Source organism: Corapipo altera, unplaced genomic scaffold, assembly GCF_003945725.1.
Source record: "Corapipo altera isolate COAL_440 unplaced genomic scaffold, ASM394572v1 61305, whole genome shotgun sequence".
NCBI lineage: Eukaryota > Metazoa > Chordata > Aves > Passeriformes > Pipridae > Corapipo > Corapipo altera.
In genome coordinates this window covers 2,135,685-2,160,959 of record NW_020884909.1, presented here as the reverse complement: position 1 = coordinate 2,160,959, position 25,275 = coordinate 2,135,685, and the positions used below count along the sequence as shown (strand labels likewise).

Genomic DNA, 25,275 nt, shown 5'->3' with positions numbered 1-25,275 from the left:
CTAGAAGCTGAGGAATTGTACCAGAAACGGGTGCTGACCATAACTGGCATTTGCATTGCTCTTCTAGTAGTTGGCATCATGTGTGTGGTGGCCTACTGCAAAACCAAGTAAACTTTTCTCTTCTATTTTATACCTTTGGTTGTTGGTCAGGTCCTTCCCAGTTTACTGTAGCTTATATTCCTCTGAGCATAAGGTTTTATCTGGGCTTCTCCAGAGCTGACTTGAAGAGACAAACTTATAGCCAGGGTGCTCTGGTCCAAGCCAGATGAGTGCAGGTCTCCATGTCCATCAGCAGTGCAAAAATAAGGCAGATATCTGAAAGGTTTCTAAGGGGGTTTGGGGTTTTTGTTTTGGTTTGTTTTTCTGCTTTTTGAGGGTTTTTTTTCCTATCACTCATTTGAGCCAGTTTCCCCAACTGAAAAGGGACAAACTCCAAAACTGGAATCATGTTGCTGCCCAGCAGTAAATTTCACATATCAGCCTAGTTTGTTTGTACTTGAGACAAGATTAATGGTGCTAAAAGTTACTATGCACCAAAGGCCAAAAAAATGAACACAAAAGTGCTCTCAATGCAAAAGTAGGCACTTAAATGCATTCTGTGAGTCTCTAAATTACTGGGGGTAACTCTCAAACATGCATGAGGCACCCTGGACCATAAATTACACGGAACATCAGCAGAATTTCTGCTGCCAGAACTTCTGGCTGCTCTTATAAATCTCCCCACCAAAATACAGAAAACCCTTATCATAAATATTCCACATTTCTATAAACCTGATTTACTGTTTCAGGGTCTGATTGGCAGTTGGGTTGTTGTTTTTTGTTACAGGCCCCACCAATAATGGATGTGTTAAATGTGGAGGAGGAGAAAGATCATTTTTCCCCCTCAGTGAGAGTCACACACACAAACACACACACACATAGAGCTGCTTCCACCCATAACCTGGTACCAGTGGTCAGTGAAGAACAATTGAAACAGTTATAAAGTAATCAGATCAATTACTGCTTTCAGAAATGACAACTGGCAAGGCTCAGCAGCTAAATAGTATATTTCCTGATTCAGAGTTCATTGAAATCAGCCAAGACATCCCCATGAATTTCAACAAACATAGTTAGTATGTTTGAAGTAGAATTTTCTATATAAAGAGCCCCCAGAACCCATCAAGGGTCTGGATGTTTTGTCTGCCCCAGACATCAGCAATCACCATGAACCAAAAGTTAAATATTTTCCAACGCAGCTGATGAGAGCACCATGCCAGTTCATGGCCCTCCAAATGCAGCAGTGATGCCAGACAGCTATCTGTCAGGTGATTTCCTTATGCTCTTTTTTCCAAATAGGGGAAAATCCAGAAACCAGGAGGAATCCTGGGAATGGTGTTAGGAGAGCAGTATTAATAAAATGTAATGGCTCAGACTTTGTTGGTCTCTTCACAAGAGATACTGCTGGTCAATTGCTAAGGCAATATTTTCAGACACTGAGTCTTAATTCAGCAGCACTTTATTTTCAAGTCATTTACATTAAGGAAAAAGCTTCTTAAAATAAGTGAAATACACACTGGCTTTTGCATTATTCTTTCCTCTCAGCTTTGTGGAGTAGTTTCTTTTTTTAGTCAGTGTCCTTTTCCTAGAGGACAAACAACACAGATGGAAGCGTGCAAATGCAAATACCTGGGAAGTAACACGGTTTGCTAAGGACAGATTCCCAGGCTATATGTGCCAGGATCCCAGTCCTGCAGATGATAAACTCCTTCAAGAACCTACTTTCTCTACCATCTCAAAAAATTCAGGATGTCCGTTCAGGCTCTGTAAATGTCCATTCAGGCTCTCCACGCCTGAAATCTTTCCCAGTCGGATTTTCTGTTCTCCTCAGTCAGCTCCCAAGGTCTCCAGGGTCTCAGGGAGCTGTGAAATCAAGTTAAACCCTTGCTCAAGTGTCACCTTTCAGCCTAGTCAGGTCTTTGGGCAGCTGCTCAAATGTCTCCTGGCACTGCACTCTCCATCCACCTTAACCAGTTATGTATCCTAAGATGATACCTGGTTATCCTCAAAAGAGAAAGTCCATATGGATCAGGGACTGTATCCTTCTGAGACAGGAGCATTTCCAAAGTAGCCATTTCAGCTCATGCCATTCATGTGGTGCAATATAAATTAAGCATTTTCCACTGTCCAAGCACACAGACACAGAGAAAATATGTAAAATGCTCTATGTGTCAAGAAATGTTTTCATTCTCTTTAAGGTTTCCTGGCTATCAAGCTTCAACATATTTATTGTTTTCCCTCACCCCTCCTTTTCATAAAGCTTAGAGTAGTCCCCTTGAGTTCACAACAGGATTGAAAATTATTATATCTTATATTGTCCTACCCTGCCAACACTGTCTGCATTCTGCTTACAGCTTAGGGAATTATATGTATTTTAGCTTTTGCCATAACCAAGGTCACATGTACTTCACAGTGTGTTGGAGCCTGAATACTCCCTTCATTTCCATAGATTCTGTGGCAATATGGTGGAAGTTCTCCAGCATAATCAAACAAAACTGGGAAATATTGATAAAATAAGTTTAAAATTGAATAGCTATTTCTCTAGGTATTCATTTTGGTGTACTGTTTAGTGTGTTCTGCATAGCCTTCACAGAGCCAGGCTTTACTGTGCTGTAAGTTTTGTTGCTGACAGCTTGTAATGATCTCCTGAAAAGTTCTTCTGAGGAGAGACGGAAGAATTACAGAATCACAGAATCATTTAAGTTGGAAAAGACCTCTGAGATCATGGACTCCAACCTTTGGCTGATCACCATCACATCAGCTAGACCATAACACTAAATGCCATATCCAATCGTTTCTTGAATACCTCCAGGGATGGTGACTCCACCACCTCCCTGGGCAGTCTATTTCAATACTTAACAACTCTTTCCATGAAGAAATTTCTCCTAATGTCCAACCCGAACCGCCCTTGGTGCAGCTTGAGGCCATTTCCTTTTGTCCTGTCACTAGTTGCCTGGAAGAAGAGATCAACCCCCACCTTGCTAAAGCCTCCATTCAGGTAGTTGTAGAGAGTGATAAGGTCACCCCAGAGTCTCTCTTTTCTCCAGAATAAACAACTCCAACTCCCTCAGCCACTCCTCGTATGACTTATATGTTAATAGCAAGTGGTGAAAGAGCAGCTGAGGACGGGACAAAGTAGAAGCATCAAAGTCAGCCAGAGACCATGTCATTAGTACAGGTTCTACTAAATGCATTAGCAGACATGGCATCCACCTGTTAATCATTAGGTTCCAGAGTGAACCTGATGTTGCTAAAACAAAACCTTCCAAAGCTGCCAGGAAGTCTGCAGGCTCAGGCATACCTCACGTAGTCAATTACTTGGGATTTCTGAGGCTTCCTCTGCACCCTTCACTTCTTTAACACGCTTATGAATTTGAAGTGCGCTGCTGAGATAGAAGATGGTTCTCACCAAAAAAACATGTAACTGCCATGTCACAAAGATTGTTTTCCAGTGTCTGCAAGCAAGGCCTGAGGCACAGCCACCTCGGCTCCCTGTGGTGAACAGAGTGGTGTAACCCAATGGACTTCAAAAACCTTGCCTGGGCCTTTGTGAGGGCATCATGGTCACTGGGTTAAAATCTCTCCCCAGTCCCTTCTGAGGAGAGAAAAGACCTTCTCCTGAGACAGAGCATTGCTTAGAAATGGCTTCCATTTTCCTCGTACTTTTTCCCATCCCTCTGTGGCCTGCTGACTCCTGGAAGGGATCCCAAACTTCCTCCCCCCTCTGCAGGTCCCCACAGCTCCAGCTGCAATTAGACCCGCGGTCTTCGGAATTACCCCGGGCTCTTGCAGCAGCACGGGGAAACTCTGGTAAAAAAAAAGTGATGTTACGTTATTATCGTCAACATCGATGTGCTGAAAGGTGCAGCTGCTTTCCTTCTGTCTATTAAAATCATTTCCATGTTTCGTGCACAGGAAGCAGAGGAAGAAGTTGCACGACCGCCTCCGGCAGAGCCTGCGCTCGGAGAGGAACAATGTGATGAACATGGCCAACGGGCCGCACCACCCCAACCCACCGCCGGACAACGTCCAGCTGGTGAATGTAGGTTTCACTGTTCACGTTTCAACCTAGGCTGCCAGTGCTTCAGGAAAGCTCACCCCACAGCTTTTAAACCTCCGCCTGCTGCAGGCTGGTGACTCATTTCTCTTGGCTTTCTCCACCCAGGTGGAGAAACTACTGCCTCTAACTAGGGCCAAATTCTTCATCAGAGAATAGTGGTTTTGGTGTATCTGATGGTTGAGGGGGTTGCCTTTCCAGGTCTGTGTCTGTGAGGACATCTTGTTAAATACATACGTTGTTTATAGCTTGATTGGAATCCAAAACTTTGCTGCTTTCCTCCTACTTTGAGTCTAGATAGGGTATGTATGCAGAGGTGTACATGAATGTGCTCAAGTGTGTCAATATGGTTTCTGCATGTATTTACGTGACAAAATTTGTGCTTTGGCACATGTAAAAGACTGCAATGTAGGGAGAAGGGATTGGAAATTGTATCTACAAATGTGCTGTGAATTACAGTTTGTAAACCTGAGGTTTGTCTGGGTTTTTTCAGCAGTACGTTTCGAAAAATGTAATCTCCAGTGAGCATGTCATCGAGCGAGAAACAGAGACCTCATTTTCTACGAGCCACTACACCTCAACAACACACCACTCCGTGACAGTCACCCAGACACCTAGCCACAGGTATTGGAGGGGGAAGGCAAATGGCACCCATAATAGATGATCTATTGCTGTTAGAAAACCAAAAAGATGTGTGAAACAACAAACTGCGGAGAATCTATGTTCCCTCCATGGTGTTTTCATTTTAAGACTACCAATATTTGATGTCATATTACCTAACTAATTATCTTCCCGTGAATCTACAAAGAGCCATCTGAATGGCATTCCAATACTGTCACTTTGAATTTTAGTGTGTGCAAATTGCTAAATCAGTGACAGCTGTGATGACTGGAAAGCCCTCCTTCCCTCTCCTTTTATCCATACATGCAAGATCATCTTGATGCGTGTGGAACCATACAATTCACAAAACTGCTGCCCCAGTTGCCAACCCAAAGGCTGTACGTCCTGAGAGGCAACAGAGCCTCTTCCTATCCCCTGGTTAAACTTCTGCTCATATGCCTCTGCCAGCAAAGCCCACTCTTACGCTCTCTTTTTCTCTTTTCCTGGTTGCTGCTCTCCAGCTGGAGCAATGGCCACACTGAAAGCATCCTCTCTGAAAGCCACTCGGTGCTCGTCAGCTCCTCCATGGAGAACAGCCGGCACGCCAGCCCGGCGGGGCCCCGGGGCCGCCTCAACGGCATCGGTGGCCCACGGGAAGGCAACAGCTTCCTCCGGCATGCGAGAGAGACCCCTGACTCCTACCGAGACTCTCCTCACAGCGAAAGGTAGGACACACCACCTCTTTGCTTTCAGCCCGGAAGGCCTGGTGTTCCCAGATGGTTTCAAAGCTTGAGAGCACAGGAGGAAAACCAACAGTGCAGCCGTTCATGTAGGGCACACGTCTCCTCATTTGTGGAGGACCTAATAGTAGTTTGAAGTCTACTAAAAGCATTTCTTCCCTTCTCGCCTCTGCTGGATTTATTCCTATTAACCAGCAGTTCACACTTGGAAAAGCTCCAATGGAGTAACTAGTCAGAAATTTCCACGTCTCTGCCTAATCATCCTTTTGTTAGAAGATGCAAAAGAGGAAACTGAGAGATTTTGTAGGGAGAAAGCAATGTATTGATCCAGAGGAGGAAGGCACTAAGGACTCTTAAGCAGTATTAGATATTATGCCACTGCCTCCTTTCTGGAGGATTCCAGCTCCTAAACCTTTTATCTTCCTTAAAAATTCCCTTTGACCTTTTGTTAAACAATAACGAGGAACACAAAGTGCAAGCCAGAAGGACCCAAGTCATTATTAAATCAAGAGCAGTTAGAAATAAAGCTAGCCAGGAGTTTTCCAACAAAGTAATTTTTTCTCTGAAAAGGCTGGTTCATCAGTTCCTGAGGTCTGCCTTGAGGTGCATGAGTTGCAAGAAAACTTCTGGTGAAAAAATTCATCTTAGGTTTAAGCTAGCACTTTGCCTCAGGAGCATGTGATGGCCTCAGCATAGCAAAAGAAAGACTGAGAAGAAACAAGACATTTAAAGAAGGTTTTGCTCCCAGGAATCCTAGGCAGGAGAAAAGGGAAACAGAGGGTTACTGACCAATTCTCTGAGCACTTCAAAATCACAAGGAATTTGATCTTGTGGGAGGTCTGTGATGTCAAAAATGCAGCCAGGCAATTCCCAAGGAGACTGAGTTGTGCAGGAGGCAAACTGTGGTTTCTGGAGAAATGAATGTGCAAGTGCAGCAAAAACCATTTCAGTGGTACTTCCTCTGCCATACAAAAAACTGCTTAGCAGCTGAAAGAGGGCCCACTGAGCAAGGACCCTGTGTGAGTGCCACTAAGGGTAGTAAACTAGCTCTCTCCTTATAACTTATCCGTTATTTACCACGGAATTTAATTTCAAGATAGATGGCTCACATGACACAAACAGCCGTGGCCCCAGTCCAGAAGAGCACTTCAGCAAGATTAACTTTTAATCGTGCAAGTAGCCCCATTAAAATCAGTGAGATTGCTCGCATGGGTAGAGCTCAGTGTGTACTTAAGTGCTTTGCTGGATCAGGACCTGTAGCAGTAAATACCACATTGTCTCCAGCCTGGGAACTGTACAGGATGCTCGGGCACACACCTGCCAGTGGCAAGTATTGCAGCTTAGTATATTTGGGCATCTACATGTGAGAAGTGAAGATCTTTCATGCTGTCTTCTGGCACTACCTGGGACACCCAGAGCATCATTCTGATATGACCTGTTTAGGTTTAATTTTTGGTTTTTTGTGGGGGAGGGTGGGGAGCAGCATATTCCTTTTTGTTTTGCTGAGAAGAAAGATGGCATTTCATCAATTATTGTGTCTCCCAAAGGTTGTGCTACAAGTGAAAACAGCAACATTTCTGGATAATTCATCAGGCATTGACAGCCTAGCCAGTGCCTGAAGCGATCGAGAATTTGGAATGCAGGAGATGATAGTTCCCTGGGCATTAATTGCAGGCCTGATCTATTTTTAGCAAGCAGGAAATACATGGCCAGTTGCTCCCTAGATGGATTGCATGTATGTATGTGTATTTAAGGGGGAGAATGAGAGTTACTTGCAACCAAAGATTACTCTGAAACATAAAGGAATGTGAGAGCTGACAAATTACTTCCTGAAACCATCAAATATAGTGTGAATTGGTAGATCAAGGCTGTACTTCTCCACCAGATACCTCACAATTTTGAAATGGACATTATGAGGGGTTCTTTTGCATTGCCCCATCCCTTTGTTGGATCCCATGCTCTACCACCTGTTTAGAAAAGCAGAGAACCCAAGCAGTTTTATCTTGGATGTCCTTAGCTGTCTTACAGAAGAGAAGATCAAAAAACACTATCTCTGCACAAAAGGCTGGACTATATGATGAAGTTGGCAGCATATAACTAGTTAATGCTTGTTGGATGGCTGTGGATACACTCTGATCCCCTTTCACTGAGCCAGCATAGTTGACCATGAAGCTGGATAAATCAATCACCTTTTAACCTTCTTTTCAGGATGGGCTAGAGCTGCACAGCTTCAGCTCCTGTGCCTCAGACTGCAGACAGCAGCTAGTTAGCACTGCCCTGTTACGGTGTGGGGGGAACACACCAGAAATGTGTCAATGCACAAACACTCCGGTAGGAGTAACTTGACGCTGCTGGAAGCGTGCACAGTATGTTGAACACATTTAACTAACCTAATGCGTTAACAGAACCAGTTTAGCTGAAATCCAGTGTGTCGTGAAGATGTATATCCAACACTGTACCAGGTGGCGAAGTACAAAGGCTTCAGTTTTTTCAGACAATGCCTGTTTAAAAATGTGAAAGAGATGAAAAGCTCACTCAAGGAAGGAGAAATAATGACTTAATTCCTCCAGTGCACAGACCTATTAATTGTCCTTTGCCCAACCAACTTGATAAATTCCCATGCATAATTTCAGTTTTGTTTTTCTTTCTCCTGTTCCTCAGTTGAGGTAAATCAATGTGCCTCTGGTGAATTTAATTTACTCTATTACAATCTGTTCAGAATCTGTCCCATTTTCTCTTTTTTCCAATAACTCTGTTTTAATCAAGCGTAATATGTGCAACTGGGTCATAACTTGGATAAGAAAGCTGGATTCAGATTTATTTTGGTAATTTCAGGCTCAGATAAATAAATCACTGATGAAAAATTAAATAACTACATCAATCATAAACACATAACTTTTCTCAATGGGCCTGGGTAAGAGATGGAGTTTAAGATTTTAACTTTGGACACAACTTAAGTTCAAACAGGTGAATTTAGAATAAGAATAAAAGCAAAACCAAACTATGCAAAGTTTCATGCTGGGAACTGTGCGTTCGATCAAGGGGTTTCAGGCAGATCCTCACCTGGCATGAATACACATGACCCCACTAGCATCATTACTGATCCAAACCAGTTGAGAGTCTCACAATTTTTGTCCTCTTTCTTTGGGACAGCCTCTGAAATGGCACCTAAGTTTCATTTTCAGAAATCACTTTTGACCACTACCCTTCCCACAGGAACAGGGACAAATTTTGCAGAGATATCATGAAGACTAGGCCAGACAATCCTGTCTTTTAGCATTTGTTCCCATATGAGGACAAATGATACTCCATATTTCTTTGCAGACAGACCTACCAGCCAAGGTAACGAGCACCCAAGCAGCGGAGCAGCACAAAGCTGCTGGGGTGGTGCTGCAAATACTTCTCTGACTGCTCCCATTGATTAAAAGTAGAAGAATCTGGCTCTAGATTTTATCCAAACATTACTTTCCTCCTTTCCTCCTTAGCCTGAGACAATCTGGTTGCCAGAAGAGGATGAAGCCCCAAGAGGACTGCCCTTTGGTTCCCTTCCTTTCTCTCCTCCTGTCTGTTCACATGCACCCCAACTTCTGGTCAAATCCTTCCAGAAGTGCAGAAGCCTTTTTCCCTTTTGAGAAAATACTTGCAAATGCATTTTGTTTCTGGCAGCCCCTCTGTCTCTGAATCCCATTCCTGGATTAATTCCAGAAAGTTATTCTGGCAAATAATTTACAGCATCTCCACGGCTCTTGTGAGGCAGACAGATCTGGGGGCTTTGCTGTGCTCCTCCTGCTCTTAAATGTTTTTGTCTGGCGTCCCAGAAGTCAGCAGTTTATAGGATTAATAGCAACAGGAAAGTTTCCCTGGTAGCCCTGTGTAAGGATGCTGGGGATCTTAAGGGATCCCTGCTACTTCTCTCCCAGTCCACATGAGCTGCTGTGTTCACAGGTCACCACTGCTCCTGTGCTTGCAACCTTTCCCCATCTCTTTTCTTCAGGTATGTCTCAGCTATGACCACACCAGCTCGCATGTCACCCGTCGATTTTCACACTCCAACTTCTCCCAAGTCCCGCCCTTCCACAATGTCACCACCGGCTTCCAGCTTGACCGTCTCCATCCCTTCAGTGGCGGTGAGTCCCTTCATAGAAGAGGAACGACCACTGCTCCTGGTGACCCCACTGCAGCTACATGAGAAGTATGACCACCACCTTCAGCAATTCAACTCCTTTCACCACAATGCCACCCACGAGAGCAACAGCCTGCCACCAAGTCCTCTGCGGATAGTGGAGGATGAGGAGTATGAGACCACGCAGGAGTACGAACCAGCACAGGAGCCTCCAAAGAAACTCACCAACAGCCGGAGGGTCAAAAGAACAAAGCCCAACGGCCACATTTCCAGCAGGGTGGAAGTGGACTCCGACACGAGCTCTGAGAGCAGCGGCTCTGAGACCGAAACCGAAGATGAAAGAATAGGCGAGGATACACCGTTCCTGAGCATACCGAACCCCGGGGCGACCGGTCTGGAGCCGGCCACTGCCTTCCGGCTGGCTGAGAGCAGGACTAACCCGGCAAACCGCTTCTCCACGCCAGAAGACTTGCAAGCAAGGTTGTCCAGTGTGATAGCTAACCAAGACCCTATTGCTGTATAAAACATAAAACACATAGATTCACATGTAAAACTTTATTTTATATAATGAAGTATTCCACCTTTAAATTAAACGATTTATTTTATTTTAGCAATTCCGCTGATAGAAAACAGGAGAGGAAAAAAAAAAACTTTTATAAATTAAATATACGTATGTACAAATGTGTTATGTGCCATATGTAGCAATTTTTTACAGTATTTCAAAAATGGGGAAAGATATCAATGGTGCCTTTATGTTATGTTAAGTTGAGAGCAAGTTTTGTACAGTTACAATGATGGCTGTCCCATAGTATTTTGCAAAACCTTTTAGCCCTCAGTTGTCCTAGCTTTTTTGTGCACTGCATTATGACTGGATGTATGATTTGCAAGAATTGCAGAAGTCCCTCTGGTCGCTTGCTGTAGAATCCCCAGATCAGAAAGCCCTGTAATGGCACTCCCACTCTACCCCACCAGAAGAAAACACATACACACACACAGAAAAAAAAAAAAAAAAAAAAAAAAGGGGGAAAAAAAGATAAAAAACTGGAAAAAAAAATTTTCTTCTATGAGAACTTTTATTTGCTTCCTGTGTATGAGATGAGTTTTGTCTGCTCTCTGCCAGCCAAAAGGTTTGCTTCTTTGAGCACTGGGATAATAGTAGATCCAACAGCATGCTACTATTAATTACAGCAGGATAACAAAAAACATACAAATGAAAAAAAAAAGCACCAACCTGCATTAAGTAATGTTACTTATAGAAAGAAAGTAATACTGTGATTTTAAACCAAATATATTATTATTAATCAGAGGTCAGCTTGTAATCACTAGGAGCTACCATTTCATTATTTTCCAGATATTAATTGTTCTAGTTATCCCTTAGGAAATGGGTTTAAGTTAACTGAGGCTTTGAACCCAATACTCTATTTAAAAAAAAAAAAAAAAAAAAAAAAAATTTAAAAAAATTTATATAATAGCAGATATCTGTAACCAAGCAAGGAAGAGATCTAGCTGGAAAACAAATGCCACTAATAAAAGTGCAATCAGTTTTCACCTCTATTTTTTAATGTTGCTTTCTAAAACACAATTTGTTCTTTTGTTTCCCCTGAATTTTTCTTCCCTTTTTTTCTCCTTCTCAGAAAGAACCCTGACAAGCTTCTAGCAATACATTGTTAGAGTTGCTGTTGGAGTAAGGCTTACTCTTGGACACAGAAATGCTTTTCAGGGAAGAACTTGATTTGCTGAATGGTTAAAAAGCATAGGCACATAGGAAGGACATAGCAGATGTATGGAGTTTATTTCTACTTGCCTTTTTTTACTCCATTACTTGGGTAGAGAGAGGCAAGGATGATGCAAAGGCCACTTATGAAGGCAAGCACACCATGTGGGTTACAGCCTTAGTAACGCATGTGTGACTGTTTGATATCATTTTTATACAGCCAGTGACAGTCTTGAAGTCTTTGACTAGTAATGAACAAGGATGCTGCCAGTGCTGGAGCAGTTGCATCCACCCAGGCAGAAGCAAATGGCCTCTTTTGCACTGAATTCCTATCAGTTTAGTCAGGGTCACTCTGCCTCTTCTATTCTTTTGATTTTTTGTTGTGTATTCAGTTGGCACAGCATTGACTCAGGACTGATGTGGAAAACAAATGCTTTTCCTAGACTCTGGGGATTCTGAAAATGAGAACATATGTTTTACAGGTATTACCGAGCTCAAAATAAGAGCCATGTCAAGAAAAAAAGAATTTCAGCCAAACTACACTCATCCTTTGGGCCACATTCTGGTCCCAGTTAAATGAAGAGAAATACGTCAAAGAAATTTTGTGAGATGCAAACCTGAGGAACTAAAGACCCGACTCAGTAAATTGTTCAAGCATATGCTTATGCTAATCTTAGCAGAAGTTACCTTGAGCATGTGCTAGACTCCCATTTACACATCCAGCACATGCACAAAGTTAAGCATGTGCTTAAGGGTTTTGATGAACAAAGCGTGTCCTATTAATTTGAGACCTGAAAGCAAAGTATAGTAAAAGAAGCTCTTTGCCAGGATGACAAAAATCAGTGAGTACCTCACTGTATAAATAACTGTATCATATTATTAGAACAGGGGTGAGTCTACCTGAACACCAGATTCAGCAGAAAAAGAACAAAAAAACCCCTTGGTATAGGAAGAAGAAAATAACAAAGTTGTACGATGTTGGTATGCTAGGAAACTAGCACAGCTTTGGGCTACATGGTGGCTGAAATGGCCCTGCTTATTTGAGAAGTCTATGGGAGATGGCAAATACACAGTCTGGACTTAAGTCCCCTTTGCCATTTTTCCCTATTTGGCATGTACTTGAACACACTTTGCCTTTGCAGACTGAAACAAAAACTCCCCTACAAATTCTAAACAGCGTACTCTCATTTTCATCCCTTTAGTCATGCCTATTTATCTGCAATCCCATGCAGCAGAACATCCACCTCCCCAGTAATTCTGCAATTCAGTTGTTCAGAGGGCCAAGTGGGCTTTCCTGATGAAGGCCATGAGTTTCCAAAGGATTCACACTGTTGAGTTTCCAGAGGCACTTTAAAATCTGTCCTTTCTGGAAGGCCTCTGATACTGCAAAGACCTTGCAGGACAGATGAGACAGAAAAAGGATGGCAGAGAAACAACGAATTTCCCCAAAAATTTCCCACCTTAGTGGCAGAATAGTGATTATAACACAAGTCTTTTGTAAACTCCTCCAGTATAGATCACCCACAAGGCCAGCTCACACTGAAGTGTCTGTTAATAGCCCAGATGGATTAATCAGGATGGAAAGGGAACATGCCTTGACGTGGAGAAGATTATTTGACTACTAACACTCTTATTACAGAGGGCCAGTACAAAATGAAGGAGAAATTCCCTATTTGAGAGCTGTGCCTGTGAGATTTATTTGGTGTAGGTCTAGGGAAAAATGTCACACCTCTTCTGCTGCAGTGCCTCAAAGTCAAAGTGGTGTGCAGTTCCCACTCTTCCTCCCTCCCGGGACATACACAGTGTGTTATAGGGTAAGCATGAAACTAGGCTGGAGACTTCACACAGACCTAAGAACAAGAAAATACAATTGGGGATATGGCTGCCTAAGCCCTTAGGTCTTTGTGGAGAACCCAGCCTTACAGCACAATTCATGCAGCAGCAAGTTCCGGGGAATTGCCCCAGCTTGGCACTCACAGAACTGGGAGAAGGACACAGCCCCCCACCTCTCAACTTGGGTTTATACTCTCTGAGGGTGTTTCACATCAGTCAAGACCACACCCAGACGTTAGCAAGTCTACCTGGCCACAGATACTGCTGGCAGGCTGCAGCCATCTCCTGCTGGCCAAGGGGCTGGAGGCTGCAGCAGCACGGAGCAGAGCCAGCAAGTGCCTACAGGAAAGGCCAGCTCCCCTGCTGGGGATATGTGCTTCAGTACCCAGACCTCTGAGCTAGGCAGTCCCAACACCCTTGAGCCATCACTGTGCAATCCTTGCCAGCTTTTTGGCTGAAAAGTCGTGGCAAGAAGAAGCATTCTTTGAAGAGGAGGGAAATATTCCAGTGGTGGCAGAGTTGTTGAGATTGTCCTGGTTTATTTCCATGTCATTTAATTTTGGCCGTGAGTTTTCCCTGTGTATATGCTTATATGCAGGAGTTATTCCAGGATAAAAGGCTTCTTTAAGGGGTGTATAGCTGGAGTATACTGTGCACAACCTGGGTACGGCCTACCTGTTCAGGGGGTGTAAATCATTACAGCTCCACAGAGTTTCTCATGTAACAGAGAAAAGCCTACTTCCTCCTCTTGACCCAGTTATTCTCTTCCTCACTTGAGCCACCCCAACACCCCCAGGTTTTAAGAGATTAATCACTGCCTTTATCAGGGAAAAGGAAAGCTCTTTCTTTCCAGTCCACCAAAACAACAATGCTGCATTTCCCTGCTTCTCTCACACACATTGCAAGCAGTTTCCTGAGCATCCAGGATAGCAAACTTGTGTCTCCTCAAAGGACACACTTCTCAGCCTGTTGAGCACTTCTTGGCCCTGCAGTGTGGCTACTTACCATCAGCTGGGACTTACTGCTAGTAAGAAACAAAAAAAGCACCTATGAAATGCTGCAGAGAAGGGCAGACAAAGAACATGGCCAATTACCATCATTTGTAATTCTCTATTCTATTGTAAATACATCTTGTACATACATGGATGTTTTCATTATTTACTGTCTTTATGGATTATATGTTAAATGAGATGCTCTTAGTTTATTGTGTAACACTGTAAATAACATAACGTCCTTTATTATTTATGCATAGGCATCTAACACGCAGAGAAAGTTATCCTCATATTATTTTAAGATATATGTCAAAAATATGTTGCATTTTTCCTTTTGCTTTGAAAAAATTGTAATATATCCTCTTTTTCCCCTCTTTTCCTTTAAAAAAAAGAATGCTAATTTATTGTTCAGGAGAGAAAGGGGATGTAACTGAAAGGCAAACTGTTCAAAGAACATGCTATGGAAGCCACAAGCTACTGATAAACTAAAGAATTTATTACCCCAAATACAGCAATAAGTAATTGTTGATTTATTAAGGTTTTGTTATTCATTCTCAGTAAAAGAGGTGCTGGATTAAATTGTTATGTGTGGTCCTGGCCCAGCTGCTCAGCAGACTGTGTCAGGTCAGTAGCTACCATCTTTCTATATCCAAACATTGTTGTAAAGGTCTTGTTCTGTTGTTGTGGGCCACTGTTCTTGAGATTTCTGACTCATCCCTCTGGAGATCTCTGGCAGACACTCTTGTTCCTATGTATAACATTTTTAGTTTCTGAAGTTAGAATTATTAGCTCTACCCTGACCATTACTACTTAAGATGGAAGGGTTTGGGGAGGCGGGGGGACAGGCAGAAACAACACAGTCTTGGGACTGTGGGAGCCTGCTCTACGAAAATGTCACCTCACTGTTCAGCAACAGCCAATAAAGCAAATCAGATACCAGGAATTATTAGATAACGTCACTATACCACTACCCGAATTGTGCAGGTCTTGTGGTCCTGGTCTTTTTGTCTCAGAAGAGAAATAGTATAATAGGCAAGGGTTTGGAGGGCAACCCAGGTGAACAGATATCTGGAGCTAGTGGGTTTTGGGGAGCACAGGATAGGCTGTATCTCATTAGTCTGGAAGAAAGGACAGCTGGGGGAAGATATCACAAGGGTCTGTGGGAACATAATTATCTTGTAGAAGATAGGAAAGGACTGGATGTTTTCTACCTCTTCCAATAAAAGAATGGAGTTATCAATCAAAACTACTGGGCACCATATTCAGAAAGATGCGACTCTTCATGTAAGGTGTAGGGAACTTGGAGAACTACTGGCTGCAAGAGACTGTGGATCATAAAAGTTTCCATGGATTCATGGTGAGGACCAGATCTTAGACATTAATCCAGTGAAAATTATTAAATCCATGAAAACCACATCATATGTGGGAAGTAATTGACCTCAAAACATATGGAGGTTGTATAAGATGGCAATGTCTTATATATTTTCCCTGCTCTTACCCTTTTCCAACTATCTGCCACACTTGGAAGAGAGGAGAATAGATATCTAATCTGGCTGTGCTTACATGATATAAGTATGTAAAGTCATTTGCTGCTAAGAAGTGTTAAATAAGACAAAGCTGAGAGCTAGCAGAGGAAGGAGGAATGCAGTAAAGAGGTCTTGGATGTGTTTCACATTCATTTGTTCCCTGGGCTGGGGGAAACACATAGGTCAGATTCCTTTCACCTACCTATTGGTACTGAATGAGATGCCAAACTAGGAAATGGGTGGAGAAATGGAAGGATAGAAGAATGGAGGGATGGGTGAATGGAGGAACAGAGGGATAAAGAGAGGGAGGGAAAAAGGGAGAGAGGGAAGGAGGGAAGGAGGGAGGGAGAGGCAAGGGATTTCTGTCACTCTTCCTCTTGGTGGGCCAGTCAAATCTCAGGACAGGTTCAGTTTCCCTCGAACAACTTCCCTGTCTCTCTGTTTTATATAGAGCGACCTTGTAGCTGTGAGTCTGGATGTTTAGGCTATTTGCCTCACCTGAATGTCTTAGCTGGGTAAGGCCTTGTCACCTCAGAGCAAGCACGAGGCACATCCTATGACACAGTGCTACTGCTGAGGATAGAATGGCCTTCTTATTTTCATTGCATGTGGTTGAAATGGATTGCTCTGAGAAACCAGACCCCTTCTCAGGCATCCCCACTGGCCTTTCATGGGTGGGAGTGGAGGTAGAAGATTTCTGAAGCAATTAAGTACCAAAAGAACCACTCAGAGTCAAGAGGACTAAGGATCTGATGTTACATCAGATCAGAGAGCTTTAGGTACCACATCTTTGTGTGTCCCAAATAGCTGTCCTTGAAAAAATTGTTTGTCACTCCATGCTGTCTTTATCCTATTGGCTTTCTCTGCCAAGCTTCTGCCCTTGCACTTCTCCACAAGGTCTGGAAGCAGATGGCGTCAGGAAAATCAAGCAAATCCTTCTCATTCCTGCAGCCCACAGCTGGGTATGCTCTTAGCATGCCAACTCCACCCAGTTATGAGCACATGATTTGGATAATGCATTCCCCAAGTTAATTCTCTCTGTCTCGGTTACAACTGATGGGAAGAAAACTATATCAAATGCTTTGAGGTGTTGCAGCTAGTCATTGGTGATTAACCTGTGTAGCTCAAGCAAAGCAACATGGACTGTGCTGCTCAGTTTATGAGTCTGAGAACTCCTCTCTAGTGGCAACAAACCCCTAACAGTGGCACTGGGCACCCTTTAGGGCTAAATTTCATTTTAACTTGGGGAAAAAAAAAAAAAAAAAAAAAAAAAAAAAAAAAAAAAAAAGACACAGAGCCTTGGGGATTTCTGATCCCACAGTGCTTTTTCTATGTGGTGATACGTCCTTTCACTGGAGTAATTTCAGAGTAGCCCTCATTAGAAAAGTTCTACTGATTGCGAAGTTATTCCCCTTGACTCTAGACTAAGTGTGGAAGGACAAATGTCACAAATCACTGGTATGCTCCTGATGACCTCACCCATCAAGACAAGGACTAAAGGAAAGTTCCACATCTCCCATCAAGGAAGAGGTGGAACAAGATCTGGCCCATGCACGTCTAGGAAGGCTGTCGACGTCACTGGTGCTGAGGCAGCACAGCGCTTTCCACCCCAGGGTATTTGGAACGCTGCTCTTTCTAAGCACTGCAGGGACTGTCAGGAACTGAGACAAAGCCGTCAGTGTGAACAGAATGAATTTCCTGGAAAGCTAGACCTTGCTCTCCAAGGTTTTAGGTCCAGAAGGTAACAAAGCACCAACTTTATTTGGAAGCTGGACTTCTAACGTAAATGGCAGCTGCTAAGTTTCCACTTAGTTTCTTCCCCTTGGGGATAGCAAGAGAGTTCCCTGCACTGGAAGCGATGCCTTAGGAGCTCAAGAGAGAGGAACCCTGGCAGCAGTGCATAGAAAACACCTGAAATAAGGCCAGCTCTTTTGATGACAGCAACAGAGGAGGTACCAGGGGAGTCTTTGTAAGGTTATATGCTCATAGGTTGGTAGGGAGTACAACAATTGTTAACAACTGATTAAGTCATTACTCTGGTAATGGCCAATTTGGAGCTGTGCTTCAGAAGCCAGATATTGTGTGGGAGGTATTTTAACTTACCCTGCACATTACTGCATCAGTTGGGTTATGGATTCTGTATGTGTATACACACACACACAGTCTCTCAATTTTCTGTAATGATTTCCTGATGTTCAGTGCATGCTCAGTGACAGGAAAGGAAAAATGCCACAACAAGGCCATTTAGCAGCTGCAAAACTGCCTGCATGCAAGAGGAAACACCTTTTGCACCTCAGAGAGGAAAAACTGAGGGTGGTATTTGTCCTGTACAGCTGTGAAGAGGTTGAAAGGGAATGCCTCTTTCCTCCCCAGATGGATGGGCTGGATCACAGATTGCAGAGGAGCTTTCATAGGGCCACAGCTGAGAATGGACTGGCAAGGTGGAAGAGTAAGGGGACTCAGACTAGGGTAAAGGGTGGCTATGTGTCTCTCATTTCATTGAAATAACCCTAGACACAATGGATTCAATCTCAAACAGAAAAAGTATCACTAAAGATGCCCAAGTGGTGGGCTCTCGGCCCTTGATATGGGGCAAAGAGAGACAATCTCCAAAGAGCAATTCTTATCCCAAATTTTCATTCTCAGGAGGTTCCCATCTTGTGCTCCCCTTTCTCATCCTAAAGGCCCCAAGTCTGAGGGAGGGGTGAGTCAGATCCCCCACAGAAATGGCCAGTAATCTGCTCAATGTATATGAGAAGGCTCAGATACCTGCACAGAGTACAGCATCATTCCTAGAAAAACCAGTGGGAACTACCAGGGCAGTGAAAGCAGTAATCCAGAAATTATGAAATAAAAGACACTTACATGAATGCCACACTATAAATCCAGGAACCTTGAATTCAGCATCCAGTTTTAAAATCATCCCCTAGTCAAATCTCTAGAAAACAAAATAATGCCATCCTAGTAATACATTAACAATTTTAATAATTAAAAAAAAAAGCCCTGTAATTTTGTCAATTTAGCATCTGCACACACCATCTTACCATATCCAACTAAAACATGCAGTATTTATCTGATGGCTAATGATTATGAAATAAAGCTCAAAGTAATAAAACTCCAAATAAGAACTGGCAGACTACAGCTATCTTGTTTCTGTTTTATAATCAAACTTTCAGTTGTCGTGGTACTATTTTACACATTCTGGGTCATATCAGTGAAATAATAGAAAGGAACTAATGTACTTTACTCCCTATTATGTTCATTTCCAAGAACCAACTTCCTTCAAATAGAACTTACTCTGATAACTGAAGTGCAGATAACAGAAGTTCAGGTGACATAAAGTCCAGACAATAGGATCATATTCACAATGATTGTACCCTCAGCTTTTTATTTGACTGCCCAATACAGTCCAAAGCTTATCTGAATATTTCTGTGCCTCTCATAGTTAGTAAAAATGGCTATTCTAGGACTACAGATGTGGCAACCGTGGTATTTTTAGTAAACCTCACTTGCTACCTTACAACTCCGTTTTACTGACAAGAGCTGTGCTGGCTCAGCAGCAGAGCAGCTCTCAGCTTGGTCTCAAGGTGACTTCACTATGTCCTCAGCTGCAGGAGAACAGCATGTTTGCTGCTCCTTCTTTGGTATTTCACCAGGATCACATAATCAATTTCAGCACATAGTTCCAGGCTGGTCTTTGGAAAGATTTTTGGTTGAAGATCTGAAAAACCTGAGTTTCTCTGTTTCCCAGCTTCTTCTCACATGCATGCCGTACATCTTTTGGATTTTAGGAAATTAAAAGAGCTTTTGAGGGGTAGCAGAACAAAGCTGATGCTATGAGGTTCTGTCTCTAGGGAAAAAGATAAACAGCTTTACCAAAGAGCCCATGTTTAGCTGTGTCACACACACTGAGCAAGGTATTTTTCATGTCAGACTGAAGGTAATGTGCCATCCTGCCTGTGGAATTTGGTGATGCTGAACTTCAGAGCAGAGGCTCAAAACCCCTTGCATTTAAGGACGGTAACCCAGAGATGTGGTTGCCCTGGGAGGTCCAAAATTATTTGAGAGAATTGCTCTAAAAAGGCGGCTATCTGAGTGCACTGTAGTGCATCATGCCCTCGGCACCTGTGCAGGTTCCAAAGGTCAGCCATTCTCGGCTGCAACTTGCTTTCAGGGGTGTTAAGTGCTCCCACTCTGGCAGGGAAACCCCTTGGCTTGAAGACACCTAACCAGAGCTTGTCTTCTGAAGCCAGTTAGGACACTCAGGGTATCAGCAGTGCTCCTTCCCACCCAGGGGAGGAAACAAGTGCACAGCTTGACTTTCTGTGTGTTGGCCTGAAACCAGACACTGTGTCAATACTCTGCTATGACAGCTATGGTAGCGAGAATTACTTCATAACAGAGGCATCCAGTGACTTAGAAGCTGAACAATCTCTTGCACCAAAGAGCAAATGTTTTCCCTGGTTTCTTGGAGGGGTGGTGGGTGGGAGCTGAGATGATGAAGTGCAATGGAAACTTGCAGCCTGCAGGTTGGGTGAACATCCTTCAAAACCTGGGGATACAGACAGCACTCAACAGCAGATGCTCTCACCCACTACCAACACGGAACCTCAACTTGCTGCTGGCAATAGGTGCACTGAAGGTTCTTCAGGAGGGGAGGATGGCTGGTTTAAGTGGTGATATTGCTATGTGGTTGACATTGAGACAGGGTTACACCATCCTTGTGCATGCAAACAGTGACATGAGTGTCCAGGGATTACAGTTCTGTAAACAGCTGTCCCATCCACCTGTAGACAAACTCTGTACCTATGTGGCAAGAACTTGCTGGATATTATCAACTGCCCATGCAAGTTGCTTATTTTGCCTAAACTAACTGCGCTCATGCAGTCACACACTCTCCTAGAGGACTCTTTAGTAACTCTAAAATGTCCAAGACTTTGCAATCTGGAATCCCTCTAAGGGCACAGGATATCCCCTTTGCTGCTGATAGCAAAATAGCAATGAGAGCAGAGAACCAAACACGCACTGGCCACATGGCTACTTAGCTAGGCTTCTGGTCAACAGATGATATTTCCAGGGACTGATGAAATATCCCTATGGTTCAACATGGTGGTCCTAACTCTCACTCTTGTACTCAGACTAGTAAATTACACACCATCCCTTTCCCCAAGACATTTGACTCAGTCAAAGTACAAAATTACCCATTTGTGTATGCTGAATCCTGCCTTTCTGGAACAGCCTTTTACACTATTGTGTTAAACAGGCAAAATGTCTGAGGTGAGATTAAGGAGGAGGGGCTTGGGGAAGTGAAAAAGCTCTCAAGCAGTTGGGGGAAAAGAATCCTACTTACGAACCATTAATGCTTTTGTTCCTCCCTAAAGAAAAACAGGTTGTTCTCTTTTAAAATAGAAATTAAGAGAACTGGGTTAAATGCATGGAGCCTTCACCCCAACATTCCAGTGAGAAACTGCCATTTTCTTGGTCTTTGAAGAGTAACAACTTGCCCTGGAGGAGAAAACCTTCTCCAGGCTTGTAGCCCTGATTTGCATGTGCTGATTGGCCTCAGTGTCACCTCACTTTTATTGTGCAGATGAGCACATTGAATCCTCTCTAGAGATGAGGAATGTTTCTGCCTTCATTCACGAAGCTGCAGAGGTTTGACAGCTCGTGAATAACTGCTTTGCTAATAGTAATCACTAATTCAATGCCTGGGATTAAAAACTGGATTCCTAATTCTATTAATGTGGCAGTGATAATGTCACAGTGCTGTATAGTACGTAACCTTGTTATAGCTGAAGTTTGTTAACATACTTTTGGGTTCTCTCTCAGTTAATTTGCAGTAAGTTTCAGCTGCAAACGGCATATATTTGGTGCATGAAATACCAATCCCATGCAATGTCCCAGTTCTTGGAAGGGCCCCAGAACAAAAATCTTTCTGAGCCTGGTGCCTTTAATAGGAAGAGAGGAAAACATCTCTGCTGGGAGCTGAAACACAACAAAGCTGCTTGGAGTGGTCAGTGATATGGTTTGATCTTGTTCCATGATGGTTGATCCTCAGAAGATGACATCTAGGGTGCATGTGAAATAGGCCATAACCAGCTTCAAAGACAGGGAAGCAAATACCATCTCTCTACTGCTCCCATTTTCTATGGACTGCCTAGTAAGTCTGCTTGGATATCTATACGTGGAATAGGGCAAGAAGCTGGCAAGCGGTGAGTATTTAGGACCTTTGGGAAAGAAAGGCAGGAGCAGTTCTAAAGGCATAACTAGAAAGGAGTGGCATAAATTTCGTGTTGGTGAGTATCTATAACACTTAGAAATGCCACACCCCTGTTAGGGACAGCACCTTTGGACTGAATAGCTGGGACTTGCAGTTCTGTTTTGAGGCCACACATGGTCCCCATTCCCCTGACACCTACAATATGCAGCCAGAATGCAATGGCAAAGGACAGGAAAAGCACTTTGATTAGCTCACAGAAAGCTAATTCTAGTCTAGTAAGGCTGTGCACAGCAGTCATCTCTCATGTCTCCCATGTTTACAGGAACACTTACCTGGTCATCAAGACCAAGTACTAAGAGGAGGAAGAAAACCAATGGGACTGGTGAATTATCCAGCTTCATAAGATAGTAGGTTGCTGTTGAAGAAGCAGTAGTTTTCTACTCCATTGTAAACAACCATGCACAGTGGCTAGAAACAGCATGAGCTAAGTTATCCCTGTGAAGTCAGCACTGGAGGAAAATAAATGTGAAACAAAAAGTGACATTTAGTCAGCAAGGGAGTCTGCTGCACGGTAGGGAGAGGTCTGCTTCCCTCCTGGCACTGAGACCCTCCACAACAGAGACAAAATGACAATGAATTTCTGCCATTAGCAGTACGCTTCCAGAAACTGAAGCCTTTCCTCATTTCCTCTAAGGATGGAGGAAGAGTGACTTAACTGATTGGCTGGGACATGTTTATATGGCCATCCACTAGCAACTCCCAGGCACTGTGCCAATCAGCAGGCCTGTGTGATGTCTGAATTATGGTCATTAGGGCATTCTTTCGTCCTTGCTGCTCTTACTTTTGCACCTTCAGAGAAGAAACACACCCATCTTCTGAAACACCACATAAGTGCTGAGCCTAATCCCCAGTCTGATATTTATCCTAGTTACCCTGTGTCTAAGTCTATCCTGACCTCAGGAAAAAATCACAAACTGCTGGAAAACAAGACACTGTTTCTTGGACTTACATGGGGACAAGATTTTGCCTTATGATCTTTCGCCCATCTAATTCTTCTACTCCGAGATCACAGTTTAACTCGCAGTTGCCTGGGGCACCTTCCCATAAGAACATTCTTTCAGTCTTGCCACACTTCATCCAGCTGATATAGCTTGTCGCTTGTGGAGAACTGAGATTTTTGTTTCTGCTGAGGGATTAGTGGTAACACATCAGGTAACATTTTCTTGCTGCCCCAAAGGACCCTGGAAGTTGGTAAAACTGGGTTTCTCTTAAATGTGCTGTGGACTTCTTCTAAGGATTGACAGCACTTACCAAGTTGCAGTTTGACATTGCCAGTTTTGTTACTTCTTGAGTTGCCACAGCCTGTAGGGTAGTCCATGCCTCAGCCCAGAGGCTCAGCTAGGCTCTCAGAGACCATCATCTCTCTGCAGCTATTTGTGGGTGGAAAACAAATTGCTGTGTACTGCCAGAGAAGTCCTCTTATGTTAGATACCAGGAAAGGTGTGGTCTACCTGAACAGTACCTGTATGTTTCAGGGACAGGTATTGTGAAAGTTGAATCAAGGACAGGCACTGTGAAGGTGAAGATAGACCAAGGTAGGGAGGTCCTTCAGTGGCTCTCCTTGACCCTTGGCCACCTCTGTTGTTTTCGTGGTTAACAACTTATGTCCCCCCAGCTGCTGAATCAATTCCCCCTCTCACAAGAAGGACCCTAGCAGCATTTATGTTTGATACTAGTTATTGTAGCTATAATTAGTAAAAACTCTATCTCCACTGACAATCTGACCCACACAAAACCACATGAGGGGGTAGGCTACCCTACAGCCTTGATACTCTATTGCGTCCCTACCTTAGTTCTCACCAAACAGACACAAAATCCCTTGTTCCCTAGCTGTTATAACTTTTCAATTAAAAACATCTCTTAAAGATATACCTGCGATTTTAAGAGTTTGACGCCTGAAACTGCACATGGAAAAGCAAAATGTAAAGGCCTTGGTCACCTAATTGAAATGTATTGTCTGGCTTCTTTTTAGTTGAAGGAGCTGAGTTACTGTGTTCTGGTTTCTATGCAATTCGAAGAGAAATGAAAGACATTTGTGGAAGTGGGAAATAGCGTAAGCAAGGTAAAAGTCAAGAAGGTTAATTAATTTTTATTTGAGTCAAACTGCGCATTGAAGTGCAGCCCCTTGAAAAATCATTTTCTGGGTGTGTAGACTCTATTGCTGTAGGCAACAAGAGCAAGCCAGAAATTTGATCAGATTTCTGGTCTCACTTTAATGCTGATCTATCCTATCTAGTGCTATTCATGCATTGAAAATGCTCTGGTAGGGGGCAGGCAAAGTCAATTTCAGACTGAGAGTGCTGAGGGCTAAATTAATAGGAAAGGGTTTTCAGAAGTTATGGATAAAATAGAAGGAGAGCCAGGGCATAGTCTCAGTTGCAACTAAGTCCCTGTAGCCCCTTGATTTTGTCTTATGCAGGGAGTAGTCATTCTTTGAACAGTCTCAGATGATTACTTATGAAATTAATAAGATCTGTAGAAAAAAAATCTGTGACATCTCCAGTGTTTAACCTAGTTACCAGCTATAACAAACGTTTTCTTGAGTGTGTTCTTCAAGCATCATCGTCCCAACTGCATAAGTGCAGACAGCACACGTACGGGCTGCACAATGGATTCAGTCCTCAAGTCAGTAATGCTGAGGCCATTATAGAAAGTCTGCCTGCTGCAAAGTCTCATAAAAAAAAGGACATGCTAAAAGGAGGCAGTGAGATTATGAAGGTAGCTGCTAGTCTGTATGGTCATGTCAGCTTTCCCAGGGTGTTCTATAGGAGAAAAGAAAAAAGAGTTTTTGGGACACTGACAGAGCTTTGGCCAAGGCTTCTCCTCAATGAGCCTACCAGAAAGATTGGATTCAATTGTCTTCTTCAAATATGCATTTACTTTTTACACAGCCCTCCAGTATCTGGTATAAGGAGGGATGAACCTGCTTTATCCAACATGCACTGTGCTGTCTTGCATCTGCCCATACTTGGTCTCTCACTGAGGGACTTCAGAATGAGGCATTTCAAGTGGATGGGAATATTCCCTTCCATCCTGGAACAGAACTAGGTCTATTCAAGGCAGACTAACTATAGGCAGCTACATTTCTCTTCCCTTCCAGGACTGGGCCACCAGTTTATAGGTGAACATGCTGTGTCATCTGGCTCCCAGGTTGCTGTATTTTATGCAGGATTACCAGTAAAGGGGTTTCTTTTAACCTCATAAGGTTAAATTCAAGCTTTGGATTAATCACACTAATGTTCTGAGCTGGTACCTGGGAGACAAATACAGAAGGTAAGCCTAGTGGCACTCCCCTAGATGGAGTTCTGGGATGGAAAGTGTACAGTAAAGGGGTTAAAATGCAGGTGTACTGACCAGACAAAACACATAAACCC

At 43.3% G+C, this 25,275-nt stretch overlaps 1 protein-coding gene across 16 annotated transcripts in view; it reads left to right on the top strand.

Moving 5' to 3' along the window:
• Window positions 1-14,674, top strand: part of NRG1 (neuregulin 1) — a 442,486-nt gene extending 427,812 nt beyond the window's left edge. For 15 of the 16 annotated variants that reach the window (XM_027653076.1, XM_027653077.1, XM_027653075.1 and 12 more), the window contains 5 exons: window positions 5-107; window positions 3,952-4,078; window positions 4,587-4,717; window positions 5,215-5,418; window positions 9,428-14,674. In XM_027653076.1, coding sequence (XP_027508877.1) covers window positions 5-107; window positions 3,952-4,078; window positions 4,587-4,717; window positions 5,215-5,418; window positions 9,428-10,079 — 1,217 coding nt within the window. In that variant the 3' untranslated portion in view covers window positions 10,080-14,674. The remainder of the gene's footprint in view (window positions 1-4; window positions 108-3,951; window positions 4,079-4,586; window positions 4,718-5,214; window positions 5,419-9,427) is intronic. The other variant, XM_027653064.1, reaches the window with a different exon arrangement.
• The last annotated feature ends 10,601 nt before the right edge of the window (window positions 14,675-25,275 follow it).